The 14,400-nt window shown below is 36.0% G+C and overlaps 1 protein-coding gene across 1 annotated transcript in view; it reads left to right on the plus strand.

Moving 5' to 3' along the window:
- NDFIP2 (Nedd4 family interacting protein 2) overlaps window positions 1-14,400 on the plus strand; it is a 45,089-nt gene that overhangs the window by 16,311 nt on the left and 14,378 nt on the right. Inside the window, exons 2-4 of the mRNA XM_057424028.1 lie at window positions 357-516; window positions 1,981-2,108; window positions 8,792-8,879. Of these exons, the coding sequence (XP_057280011.1) occupies window positions 357-516; window positions 1,981-2,108; window positions 8,792-8,879 (376 nt within the window). The remainder of the gene's footprint in view (window positions 1-356; window positions 517-1,980; window positions 2,109-8,791; window positions 8,880-14,400) is intronic.

A 14,400-nucleotide genomic window follows, 5' to 3' on the forward strand; every position in this document is an offset into this window, starting at 1 on the left:
TAGAAAAAAATGCAGGGGTGTTAAAATACTAACATAATAGAAAGTATTTTATAGGCAGCATTTTTTCCATGTAGTAAACGTTAAGCCCCCCAAATTTTGAAGACACTGAAATCACTGGTGAGAAGATATTTAGTTGGGGGTGGAAGTGGGAAGGGAGGTGGGAAAGTTAAGATAATCTTAAGTTGTTTACTTAAAGGGATTTAACTGGGCTACTTAAAGTAGTCACCTGCTGTTTTGTAAATGTTTGTTTTTTGAAGAGTAAGCTTCTCCCCTTTTGAAGATGTTTCTGCACATACTGGGTTGTCATGGAAAGTATTCCCTGAATATGTCTGAAATTTGTGTGTTTTTCTTCTAAGCTCCACAATGAGGATGACCCCCCAGAGCCTTCAGCAGCTGAGCAGCCCTCCACGTCTACAACAGAGACTGTGCAGACACCCCAGACAGCAGCCTTATCTGAAGCAGATACTTCCCCTCCACCGTACTGTAGCATAGCTGTAGAAGCAGCTGCAACCTCAGGTATTTTTTTACATAGCAGCTTGTCAGGGAGGAGTGTGTATGAATCAGAGCTTGGTTCAAAGTGGTGTGATGCTGCGGTATGGTTTTTGGTGGGGTGTTTTCTTTTTTTCCCTATATTCACACAGTTGCAGCAAAAAGCTCTGCTTTCATGCACAGTCCTTTGTCTGGTTATTTCAAAAGAAGCACACTACTAAATTACGGTGATTGTTCCAAATTAGTAGGCTAAATGGATGTTCATTAATTAATGTAATAGGTTTTATTTAAGTCTTCGAGTAGTTCAGTTCCACATTTAATCTACATCTTTGATTAGTGGTCCATTATTAGACCTCAGTAGCAATTACCAGCAAACCCCCAAACCAGCAAAGCACTGAATTGTCAAAACTCAAACTTTCTAAGTGCGTGCCATCGGTTGTTGAAAATATTGCAATGAAAAGATTCATTTTGCTTTAAAGGTTCTTGATAAAACTTCTTGTGGAAAATGAGTAACAGGAGTTTTTCTCCATTTATTCACCGCTTCCTTTGTCATGAGGTTGAGACTTTACATCACGCAACATCAAAGTCCCTGTTCAGGAAAATTGCTTAAATTTGCCTCTCCCATGTGCCAGATAAATATTTTAGAAGTAATCGTCAACGTAATTTTTTTCATGTTGATTAAAGAAGCAATTTCCTACCCCTGTTCTTTGAGACAGTGTTTGCAAGTTTAAAGCATAGCTATGCAGAACTATTTCTATATATAATGTCCTTGTGTTGGTGTGCTGACAAATCTTTTACGAAATGACCTCTGCTGACATATCTTTATCATGTAAGCAGTCTTGTTACAGACTACTGCTAGTTGTAGGAGAAAGCTCAAGGTGTATTTTAAATAGTTTTTATATTTTGTTAATAATTCTATTCTCTGTGATGATGTTCTCCTATTTCAATATATAAGAATGAATTCTGTGGTCCATTTTGATAAAAGGAGCTTTTCTAAAAGAGTGTGGTGAAATTGAAATCTTGGAAAAACTGGTTTTTCACAGAACTGGAGTTACTAACAAAGCCATTTTTATACAGCATGATTATTACTGGACTTAAGTAACTAGTTGATGTTGACAATTGAAAGCATTTTCTAGGATATTTCTGTGCATGTCTTTTATATGATTTGGTAAAAAGCCGTCAGTTGGAATGCCTAGGGATGTAACTCAGATAATATGAATTCTTTTTTCCATAAATTTGTTGGCTCCTTCCAGCATCTAGGTTAAGGTTTCTGCCTTAACCTAGCAACTAAAAGCACCATAAAACCATTCACTATTTTATTTCATTAAAATTTGTTGTTTTTTTTTTTAATTTACAGTAACTTGAAATACAAATCTCAATTTCAGCCTCTGTTGAAAAATTTGTTAAAGCTCAGTAATTATGGGCATATAAAATTTAATATTCTTGACATCTTTCTGGCTTAAAAATGCATTACTTCTTTATTTTGAACAGAAACACACAATGAATTTTATCCTGTACCACCTCCATACAGTGTAGCTACCTCTCTTCCTACTTACGATGAAGCAGAGAAGGCCAAAGCTGCAGCAATGGCTGCTGCTGCAGCAGAAGTTGCCCAGCGAGTAAGTGATAAAGTTCTGCTTTATTTCAGTTTTGTGAAACGTTAGGCTAATCTATTTCTAATAAATAACCTATTTATTAAAATAATAGTTGGCTGGTGATTTAAATGTTTTGGATGCTTAAGTTTTGTATAGATAGTGCAAATTAGTTGTAAAGTGTTATGAAAAGTGTATAGTTTCACTCCTTTCTGAAGCATACCTGGTGTCTAAACAGCTTTAAAAGCCAATTTTTTCCCTCGTTTTAATAGTTTGTCCAGTATTTCGTCATCTTTTAAGTAGTCATTGCTAATGTTACTTTGTTGACTTATTGCTCATATTTCGGGTTTCAGATGTTAAAAAAAAAAAAAAGCCAAAAACTAAACAAACAAAAACAAAAAAATCCCTCCACAAACCAAAACCACCCCGAATTAGAAAGGAAGGAGAAGTATAACAGTCTGGGAGGGGCAAAGCCCCAGATAATGTAGATCTTCTTAAAAGGATCCATAAAGGCATTGACACTGAAGTTCAGAGAAATGTTCCAAGTACTTAAAAAAACCAACACCCTCCCCCCCACATGCTATGAATTACACTAAACACTAAATTAAGTAATAGGTATATATTCAGTGTTTATAGTTTTATAAGAATGAACATTATAAAGAATACAGTTTTCAAAATAGGAAATCGATATTGCAGTTAGTGGCAAACATTAGCTTTGTAGGCAAAGTTCTTCCCTTTTTTCTCCCAAGTTTTGGAATGTGGAAATCCTGCTGTTTGGTAGTACTGGATATAATGTACTACACCCAAATTAGGCATCCAGTGCTTTCACTAAAATTCTCCACCTTGAGATCAAATGTGACTGCATTTGAGATGCATTTAAAATCTTATTGATTACAGTGTGCTTGTGACTGTGGAAAAAAATTCTGCTCACTCAGTGGGAGGCTGTTCCTTCCTTGGCTGCTGTGCAGTAATCACAGTGCCCAGCAGTCACTGTAAGGTATGCACAGCTAAAGTTAAATTGGATTTGTGTATCACCGTCAGTGAAGGCAAATGTGTTTACTGAATGCAGTAGGGAACCAGAGACATTTAAATGGTTACTTGCCAAGTTTCTGCTATGAGGTGATGATATCCAAATGTAACCTTTTAACTGTTTTAATAGGAGCATGGGTTCTGTGTAGTCTGTCTTTACTGCTTATCATATAAAAAACTCTGCTGAAATGCTGGTCTGAATGGAACATTTAACCTGAAATGATAAACCTTGAAACTTACTTGGAACATAGCAACCTAAACCTTAACTTCAAGGGCACCATTACCAGTCCTGTGATGCTTCAGACAGGTCATGTGCAACTCCCTCGCAAGATTCTTGTTGCTTTAAACTTTGTGCATCTAGAACCCTATGAGATGGAAGTCTCAGACATGCAAGCAGTCTTCCTTGACCTGAATTTTGTGGGGAAAACCAAAATCAAGGACAATTTGAAAAAAAAACAAAACAAACCAAAAAAGGACAGTAACTCTGAACCTCTACAGTTTGTGTTGTGGGACGACAATCTGGGTTTGGTTGTGCAAGAAGGCAACTGGCTCAAAGTGAATGCAGAGGTCAGAGAGGATGGGTGTAAGTCAAAATAAGAAAAGACAAAGGTGAACGGAGAGCAATGTTATGAAGGGAGTGCATAGAGATTTAAATGGGAAGCGGGAGAGAGGGGACTGCGACTGGTGGAGAAAGAAACCCAAGTGGGGACAAAATGGGTTACTTGCTGGGAAACTGGTATGTGAGAAAAGAGATTTAGGGAAGGAGGGGAATGTGGAGTTAAGAGAGTTGAATATGGTGACAAAGTGAGAAATAAACTTTTTTATGATCTGCTTTTCCAAAACGTGGTAGAACTTGACATCCAAGTGCTAGGTGCTGACACCACAGGGATTTTGCTCACTTGAGAAAAATCAGTAGGAACACACCATCATTCCCCCAAAGCAGAGGTTGGCTAAGAAGTTACAGACTTACGGCAGTACTAAGTTAGTATCAAAAGTCCACTCAGTGTACCAAACAGCCACATCCAGCTGGCAGCTAAAGATCTCAAGTTTGAGAGAGTTTCTGCTCAGTTTGCTTCTGTGCATTTTTTTTTGTTGTTGTTGTTGCTGTTGTTTTTTGTGTTGTTTTTTTTTAAGCGCATGGATGCACACACATAAATTGTAGTAAAGAAATAGAATTGTAGTTAAGGTTGCAAAGCTGAGATTTGGGAAAAAAGAAACGCTGAAGTTGAGTTCCAGTTTCATAAATTATATTAAAATTATGTGCCAACATAGTTTTAATTAATGCCATTTTAATTACCGTACTACATGATGCTGCCATAAAATCTCTGCCTTATTTAATTCCTCTGATGGAGGAATCCACTAGGGTGGATTAAGGCTGTGTATAATAAGACTGTCTTCATCTGGCAGATGACTGGATTAAAAAAAGGGTCATATTATGGTTAGAGTGGTGTTTTGCCATCTTGAGCAGAAGAATTTTGATCCTTAGCTCTGAATACCTGTGGAGGAGCAGTTAAGTGACTTAAACTTTGCCCTACTGGTATGCAGTTGATTGTTTTCTCACTTTCATTGTCATGAAGATCACAAGCAGTGACAGCTGCAGGCAGTATCTGACTTGTATGTTATCTACATTGCAAAACATAAAGTTTATAATATTTTGAGTTTTTATTTTCAGCCTCTTGAAACCATTGCTCTTAAGAATGTGAACTCTGCTGTGCTTACCTCTTCACTACAATAATGTGAACAGCTGGAAAAGGTTAATTGTCCTTATGTTACCTTGAGTAATACATGAAGCTGATAATTGTTTCATGGTATAATCCAAAGTGTGCAGTAAAGAAGGCAAAAACCTCATTGAGCAAAAGAGAGGAAAATGATATAAAAAGGCAGATGTTTAATAAACAGCATTCTTTTTTTTTTTTCCCCTTGGATCAAGTAGGGATCTTAAAAAGCATCAATGTGATCATATTAAAGATATCTCTTCATCATAAGCCCTATATTACAGATTTTATGAACAATCTAAACTTAACATTTACCAAAACTTCTAGTACTTGTTTTTGTAGTTCTTTGTGTAGCTTGTCTTACAAGAATAGATTGTATATAAGCATTTATTTCAAATGCTCCCAGATAGCTCGGTGCATCAAAGAAATTGTAGCAGTCTTATGTCATCAGTTAGTTACCTTGGCTTTCGGTGTTTTCCTTCAAATTCTCAAGGTCAATTATGAAAGGTCAGTTAACATGGGCAAAAGTATTGCTAACAGTTAAAGGACTTGTTTGTATGTTTCAATGGATGGCTTTTACTTAATGCTTTTCAGTTGCATTTGTCTTATGTTTCTCTGTTTTTACATGCTTAGCACGCCCAGTTTAGGGAGTCTAGGAGTCTGTTTGATTCCTCAGTCGTCCAGAGGTATGGTATAGTTCTCTCTAGTTTAGACTTAACTATGAATTTTTCTGCTGGCAAACAAATGCTTCTGGGTTTCATTGTGCCTTTCCCCCACCACTATTAAATCTATATTGTTTTGTATGCTGAATGGGGTTTATTGAGTAATTTGACCCTTTTCTCACAAGTTTTTCTCTGTAAATCCACTCCATTGAAAAGAGTTATGTCAGTCTAGTTATCCCAGGGGTTCCTGAAAACTTGGGTTCTTTACTTAATTAAAAATAGTTTTGTCTCACTGTACACCATGCTAGGTTTCAATTTGAAAGAAGTTAAAAAGCATTTGAGGGAAAAGAGAGTCCTCTTTTTTTCAGAATACTACAGGGAGAGCACTATAGTTTCAGAAGAGTTAATAGGTGTAACTTCAGGAGATGATGTGTATCATTTGATGTTCTTTTCCTTAGAGCAGTTACTCTGTGTGACATGCCATTTATGTTGATAATGTATTTTCATGTTTCGATCTTTCTCTGGTCATAGAAACAGCAAGTTTTCTTTTTATACAGATCTCAGCATATTTAGCAAATAAGAAATACTGTCTATGATCCTTAACCTGGCTAAATTTGTCAAAAATCAATATGAGGTACTGAAACAATATCATGTATTTTATGAATTTGTGTTTTGTTATATGACATTCTTCTAATTAAAAAGAAATATAAAGATATAATTATTCTTATTGATAAAAATATCCCTAATAAAATTATTACTATGGAATTACACTTAGTTCTGAGCATCAGCAGAGAGGGCAGTCATTCTTCACTGTCTATTTTCCTCTATGAATGGTGGCAAACAGTTATGTTTTGAAGAAAGACTGGGGCAGTTGACACCAGCTAGATCATATGAGAGCACTGTGAAAGACAGGCAATATTAGAGGCGCTTGAGCAGTGGCCAGTTAGTGTCTTCAATCTACAAGGACTGATCATAAAACTATATAATACTAAATCATATAGATAGAGGTTGAACGGGATTTAAGCACAGGAAACAATTTATGATACTTTTCATATGCCAGTTTTTGGAGACAGTAAATAGAACTCAGTTTAATACAATTTCCTTTTGACGTGGACTGTGATAAATTACAACTTGCTCACACTTACTACACTAGTGCCTACTTGCAAATGTCTGCTCTCATGTCTGTGGGATGTACATTGACCTGTATTCCTCACATGTGTGAGCCTTAAAGAAACCTGTGCATATAGAGAAACCTGCTAAACTTGTTACTGTAGTTAAGCAAAATTTTCTGAAGCAACATTTTGCATAGAGCATAGTTCACTAATTGGTTTTGAAATGCCAGTATGAACAGTTCAGTAGTTAGCAATTAAAAAAAAAATCCAAAAATTATTTTAAATGGAGTTATGGGTTTTCACAGACCTTCTGAAGTTGAAATTCAGTATTTTTTTGTTGTTGTCCTGACTTGAAAAAGGAATGTTTGTGACGTATTTTAGAGATAAGCACATTAAAATGCAGCTTTTTGTTTAATGCATATTCAGCTCCCCCTTTTCTTCTGCCCCCTCTTCCTGCACCCCGGCTTGTAGCTGCAGCAGCGTTTGATTAAATAAACTAATGCTTTCATAGTGACTTAAGATGACCGTTTTGGGAGATCTGGAATTATGTGGAGTTGAATTATAGCCCCTCAAGATTGTTGTTCAGCTAGCTTTTTGTGCTTTCCTTGGAATTGTGTATGTTAATAGCAGTATTTTTAAAGTAAGTTATCCAGTACAGAGTCTTGGCTAATTAGTCTGAAGTAAAAGCACAGCTGGAATTTCACGGCATGTTACAAAGTTGGCTGCCTTGAGTTGGTATAGCTCGTTCTAGCATAATTGCTATACCCTGGTAAATTATTTTGCTGTGTTGACAAAGGTGAACATGTCAGTTATATGACAGAGCTTTAGATCACTGTGACTGTTTAATGCCCATTTAGTTACGAGCTTAATATACAGGGCGTCTCTGCCCATGGCAGGGGGGTTGAAGCTAGGTGATCTTATGGTTCTTTCCAACCATAACCATTCTATGATTCTATGATAACATTTGCCATAGTGACTAAATAATGTGTTAAAATCAGAATTACATCATTTCAGTAGTAATTGTTTGTGATGGGTAAAATAACTAGATAAATCTCACGTGAACTGATTTCCCTTGATTTGATTTTTATTAATATGACATTTCTTCTCTTAATTCTCATACATTATGATTTATTGGAGAAAAACAGGAAAAGAATGTTACTCAGGAATGTTACTCAAGGTTTGTTTTGTTGTTTTTTGGGTTTCTTTTTTAAAGACCAGATTACTGCTGCTACTGACAGTATTACTTAATTTGTATCATCCTACATTGTTTTGATGTTCTTCATTTAAGCATAAAGATGGCGTGTTTCACTGGTTTTACAGTTTCCATCAAGCTCTCTTTAGTAGGTGCTGTCATTATGAAAACCTTTACATTTGCCAGTTTGCAGTTGCAGCAATCTATAGTTATGCATGTAACTGCATACCTAAGATCTGCCAAGTTCTTTTGAAAAAACAAGTACTGAGAAGGATAAACCCCTCATACTGTCAGTATTTTAAGATCTAGTATTTTGACATGATGGGTGAAATCTCTGGATCGTTTTGGCTGACATCTTTGTTTGCTTTTGTTTGACCTTAACTCAAAAAGCGCACTGTACTTTAGAAGACTTTTAAATGCTTTCAATCTTTTCGCGCCCTCTAGTGTCCCTAGCGGTTTTCTTTTTTTTTGCCTTTTTTTTTTTTTGTGTGTGTGTGTGTGTTACAGGATAGTCAAATTGTTTGGTGCAGCGCTGTTGCATCAGCAGTTTATTTTAAGATACTAACCTTACTCTGTATTTTGGGAAACATTAAAAGACTTTTCTGGCAGGAAAAAAATAAAACTTCCTATGCAGTGACTTAAAAAAAAAAAAATAGTTTGGCTGCATGTAAAGATAGCTACAGTAAGAAGAGGTTTCTTTTGGTTTTGATTGTCAAAGTGCTCATATGAAATAATTTCTAGCTTAATTTGAAAATGAATAGGCAATATGTACATATCTTCTACAGAAACATATACAGAAAAATTTGGCTCTGATAAACAACAAATAAGACTTGTTTTATCAATACGAATTATTTTTCCTTTAAACTTTCTTGATGTGGATGTGTTACAGAAATGTCAATTTTCTTCTTTTAGCTTTAGAAACATAATTAATACTTTAATCCTACAGATAGTTATTCTAAAATAAACTTTTCACTAAATTATCACTAACCTGTAAATCCAGGAAGAAGAGTATCCACCGCGGGATGATTTCAGTGATGCAGATCAGCTTAGAGTGGGCAATGATGGCATCTTCATGTTGGCATTTTTCAGTAAGTTATCTTGTATCCCAGACCTACTGAGGTATATCTTAATTGTACCTTTTTTTCTATGGAATGTGAAAGATAGCTGCGATAAATTGCATTAATGTACTGTAATGAATGGATTTATTTTTTACCTGTACACAGATATAAATGCTTCCTGTTCCAGATTTAGCAAATATATTGCACTTTTTTTTCTGTGGTATCTGCCACAGATAAGGGAAGAAAGTAAAATCATATAAATGTTTTGAGGCATACCAAGGCTGCACTGTTACCTGTGAGTTGGAGATTTCTTGCATCTTCTAGTTGGACTACCAATTAAGCCGTTAAACTCTGGTTCACAGAAATCTGGCAATTGATTTTTTGAGTGGGGGGAAAAAAAAAGAGATGTGCCATATAAAGTTGCTGGTGCTAGTGTAGAGAATTAAGTAGCTGTGGGTGGATATTTGGAACAAATCCAGCCATGCCCATTTTCAGGTTGAACTAACCACTATCATATGAAAATGTCTTTGGTAATGTCAGATTACAACCAGCACTACATATAACACTTCTTCAGGTACCGTGTGTGCACTGTGCATGTTTTGTAAGTTATGTACTGCCTTGAGCAAAGTTAAATTTAGCTGCTATGAGTTGCTTCTAGAAAGAAGCTGCTTCTGTTTTGCTAATTGCGTATTTCTTCCGAATTTCTGAGGATATTTTCCCTTTCTGAAATAAATGTGTTTGGCAACTTGGATGGAAGCCAGGGATGGTGTCAGGGATGTAGCTTTTAAGTATTCATCAGAATGAAAGCTGATTGAGATGCACTGAAATCTCCTTTATGTCCTTCAGCATAGATCTCGCCTTAGTTCTTCTTTCTTTATTGTCTTTCACAGCCTCTTTATTTAACTGTTACAGGTGCAGGTTACAGAACTTTAGCAGAATCCTTTTTTTCATATTGGCCTATGATGTACTGGGACAACGGGTGTTTGCATCCTTGGATAAAAATATGTGTCTACCTCTCGTAACAAATACATAAATACATGTATAGGGTAACAAATGAGTTCTGTAGTTTGACTTCTTTGTGTAGTTGGAGCATAGAAAGTGGATATATTCTTGTGTCAAAGGCAGGTATGGCTTCATTTCTTTTTCCCTTTTTTCACCGTCCCTATGTGCTATAACTTTTTGTGTTTAACCTATTTAGGTTCTGCATTAGCACTGTGCTTGGAGGTCAGGTGCATTGTTGGCTCTAACGTGTTTTAAGTTCATAAAATCAGTTTTCCAAAACTATGAGTGCAAAACATTGTGTCCACCTTCAAGAGTGCAGGCATTTACTTGGATAAACTGATAACTTTCTCTTCAAATAGCTGTTTAGCTGAGACTATGCAGAGCACTGCTCTTATACATTTGACAAAATACTTTGTAGATCATATTTTTTTTATTATTCTGAAATTGTTACTGCAAACTTTGCTTGCCTATGAATGAAATGTATAAAATGAATGCTTACACATTGTAAGATACTTATGCACGTGTATGTGTAATTGGGATCTGTGTTACCTGCTGTGAGAAAATGTACTTGTTTGTGTTCATGGTATGAGTTCACAAAAAAACGGAGCACTTAGCTGTACTACTAATTTTTAGTAGCTTCTCATAGGGAAACTTCAGAACTAATTGAAAAATGAGGTTAACTTCACCAGGGTAGATCGTAACTAATGGGTGATATATTCCTGTCTCTCTAATAAAGGAGATCTTCTCCTCTAATAAGGAGATAAAAGCCTTTGTCAAGTTGATGTATGTAAAATTAAGAGAGCAAGAATTAAAATGAAATTTACAGTATGCTATCTTTTGGGTTGCTTTTTCATGGTGGGATATGTTTAAATGCTGCAAGTAGAAGTGGCACATCACAGATAGCCTAGAGTAAGCTCCCTTAGTTAAAGTGCAGGAGAACAGTGTCAGAAACTGTTGTCTAGTGAGAAAAGCGTGGAATGAATGACTTGTTCCAGATGTGCTCTCCCACCTCCTCCTGTGAGTGACTGTTATGTACAGTATTGGTAGAAAGATTTTGGGGGGAGGGCTGGCAGGGGCAGGCTGCCTTTGTTTTAAATATAACATAGTGAAGTTAGCATTTTTCAATTACATTTTATTCAGTTGAAGTATAATAAAATAAAACCTTTTGCTGAGCTTACCTGTATATTGCAGCCTGGTCTAATGGGAAGTGCCCCTGCCCATGGCAGGGGTGTTGGAACTAGATGACCTGTAAGGTCCTTTCTAACCCAAACTATTCTATGAGTCTGTTGCAATGTACTCGTGATATGTAGCTACCATCTAGTGGTAGCTGCCCAACTTGCATAAAATTGCTGTCTTGAGGCCATCTAGTGGCCACGTGTGTTTGTTTGGGGGTTTTGTTTGCATTAGGAGCTGAGTGCATGAGAGTTACAAACATATTTCCCATCTAAGTTATAAAGTACTGTTCTGTTGAGCATAACTAAATAGAATGAGCCAATATAAGGAATCAAAAGTCCTTCATATGAACAAGTGGAGTTTTTCCTTTAGCATTTGATTCAGAAACTTCAGAAAAGATTAGAAAACAACCTATTTTATTTCTTATATATGGTAAAATCACATATTTAAGAAATTGTTGCTCATGAAATCCGTGATTATGTTGATAAGCAAAGAATCTGCTCTGTAATGGTCAGGGCTGCTGCTTGTCCATTTCTGATTTTGAGGTAAATGAATATATTCATTAGTTAATATATCAGTGACTATATTAATTTTGCATTGAATGTGAAATGCAGCAAATATTGCTATTGGATAACTTAATATGTTTTTCTGTTATGTATGTTTAGCTCTGCTGTGCTTTATACAGCATAGTAGACTCTTTCCAGAATGTCAGAGGAATTTGTCAATAGGCGAGTTTCTCAGAATGATTTTTTGATTGATATGCACAACAAAAAGGAGGAAATTCTGTGCTTTTTCTTCATTTTGAACATGGCTATAATTGTTATAAAGCAAGTAATTCGTGACTCAAAGGGTTTGATTTTCATGCTGAATCTGCCTGTAGTGGAAGTCATCTGATTGTCTTATCCTGGTTCATTATGTGAAAGAGGTTTTCTGTGTAGTGATAAAAGGTATGGTTTTCCCTTAAACATAAGGAGAGCTTGAGAAATATCAACCAGCTTTTTCACCTGTGGGTCCCAGAAGGAATTACAGGCCTCATCTGGATTCTCTGAAACCATGGAAAGGAGTTTTGGGTTGTCCTTACAACTTGGAAATAATGGATATTAGTTTGAACCTCATAGGTTAATAAGGAGGAAGAAGTGGATAAAAGTGCTTGATGATACAGCCAAAGTTTAAGTTATCATACAGAGATCTGATTTGTTCTCTTTGAACAACATCTGGACAATTTAAACACTATATACAACTCTCACCAATAAATCTCATGATGTGGAAAAAAATGTACATACTATCTTAGATGCTGTATTAGAACATACAATAGCTATATGAAAATTTCATAAATGTTCATACAGTTTTCAAAGCTATAAGATTCTTTAAACAGTCAGTAAACTGCACACAAGTTAGGATACCCACTTAGGGGGTTTCAAGCAGGCACAAGTTGGAAGGCAGAGTTGTAGCACAGGCTCAGGGTTAGCACAGCCTTGGTTGTATGCTTCCTCAGGAGTGGTAAGCATGGTCTAAATTTCTGGTGGGTGGGTCCTTCTTGCAGATGTAGGAAACCTGACTTCTGTATATCCACATCACGAATGTTACGCAGGTTTCCCTCAGTCATGTAGGAGAAGGGGAAGGGAAGTAATTTGAAATTGCAAATGGTGGTAGGAGATGAAGGAGCTGGTTTGGGCATGCTTTTTTCCCTTTGGTTATCAGGGGTGCCTGGCTGACTTTCGTACACCATCACTTAACATTTCTTAACGTAGAAAAAATTTTACTTGCGTGGTTGCTCCGTACATATTGAATATAATGCAAAATAATTGGAACAAGGAAGCTTCTAGATGGGCATTAAGAAGAGGTTACCAACAAGGGTAATGGAGCAGTAGAAATAAATTGCCTAGGGAAGTTTTTGAACATTCATCACAGAGTAGAAAAAAAAATTGTTGGAAGTTGATAGCAAATGCTTCTAGTGATCATCTTCAGACTTAAGGTGAGCTCTTCAGAAAGGAGCAAAAAATGTGTACCACTTTAAAAATGGAGTAAATTCTTTGAAGGAATGGAAAGAATAATTTCTAGTGGTGCATGAAGATGTGTAAGTATTAGTTTATTGCCGTATGCTTAGTAAACCTAGGCCAGGTAGGAAATACTAAGCTCTTTGGTGTTTGGTGTATATTAAAATAATAAGTCATTGGACAAGCAAATTGGGGAATAAAGGATGTAACTTAGCATGCTTTTATTTATTTTTATATATATTTATATAGTTGCCATTATAAGCTTATCACAGGCTGATCACAGCCACTGTTAAAATTTGGAACCAACCTTAATCTTCAATTTTATTGGCTTCTTTTCATGATACTGGATATAAACTTAAAACAGGTGATTAATGTGTAGCTGTGGAAAGCTAAGTAAAACAAATCAGCAAATGAAGTGCAACAGCAGTTGAGGAAAACAGATTTGTTTTAGTATGCTTGTCATTATTGTTACATCTTCTGATGTATTGCAATATGTATTTCTTAAAACCTTGCACAAGATTGCTTAATAACTTGGCAAACTAAGCGATTTTTGTTTACTGTACATTGTGGGAGTGTAATGAAAGGATGTGTCTATATTGCTTTGCAACTGAATGAGAACTGACAAAAAGCTAGCATGGATTAATAAATTATTAATGACTAAGTACAGCTTTCTACATAATCTTTGCCTTAACTCTGCAGTTATTTGAGAATGAAGAATGGCAATGGCTTGTTTGTCAAAACCAAGTAGAATTATTTTACTCCAGCTTCTTTGGAATTGCTGTTAGACAAAAGACTTCTGATTTCTAACTTTATTTTTTGATATGAAAAATCCAATGCTGGTTGCTGCCCCTTCGAAGAGGGCTTTTGCTGTGTATATAGCTGATGGATAGCCTCATTTTGCATATCGGGTTTAGAACATCCCATGCTTTGTATTTTGGCTGGGATTATTTTACTGCAAAATCTAAGGAGAAATACAAGTACAGTGTAGTTGTTGTGAATGCTATGTTGGCTATCAGGAAGACTTTATTAAAAAAGACCCTTTAGTCCAACCCTCCTTCTCCCAAAAAGCAACTATCGTATCTGTTTTTCACTGAGTTGTGTTGTTATAAGGCAGTAACTCTAGTGGTTATGTTCTCTTTATGTGAATTACATTAATATAGACCTACTTTCTCCTCTTGCTGTCTTCAGGAATGTATAAACTCAAAAATCTTATGTTTTTCAGTACCACTTGTCTGTATGGTGTTAGAATAGCAAAGAAAGATACCAAGATCATGATGTCAGTGGCAGTCACTGTGAGTTTCATCTAAATGTGTGAAACTTGTGAAAGAAAAGAGGACAATAGTTGAAAGCTGGGCTGAAGTATGAATCTAAATGCTAGC

Source organism: Pezoporus wallicus, unplaced genomic scaffold (assembly GCF_028554395.1).
Source record: "Pezoporus wallicus isolate ANWC-B61680 ecotype Strahan unplaced genomic scaffold, APGP_CSIRO_Pwel_v1 contig_16, whole genome shotgun sequence".
NCBI classification, from domain to species: domain Eukaryota; kingdom Metazoa; phylum Chordata; class Aves; order Psittaciformes; family Psittacidae; genus Pezoporus; species Pezoporus wallicus.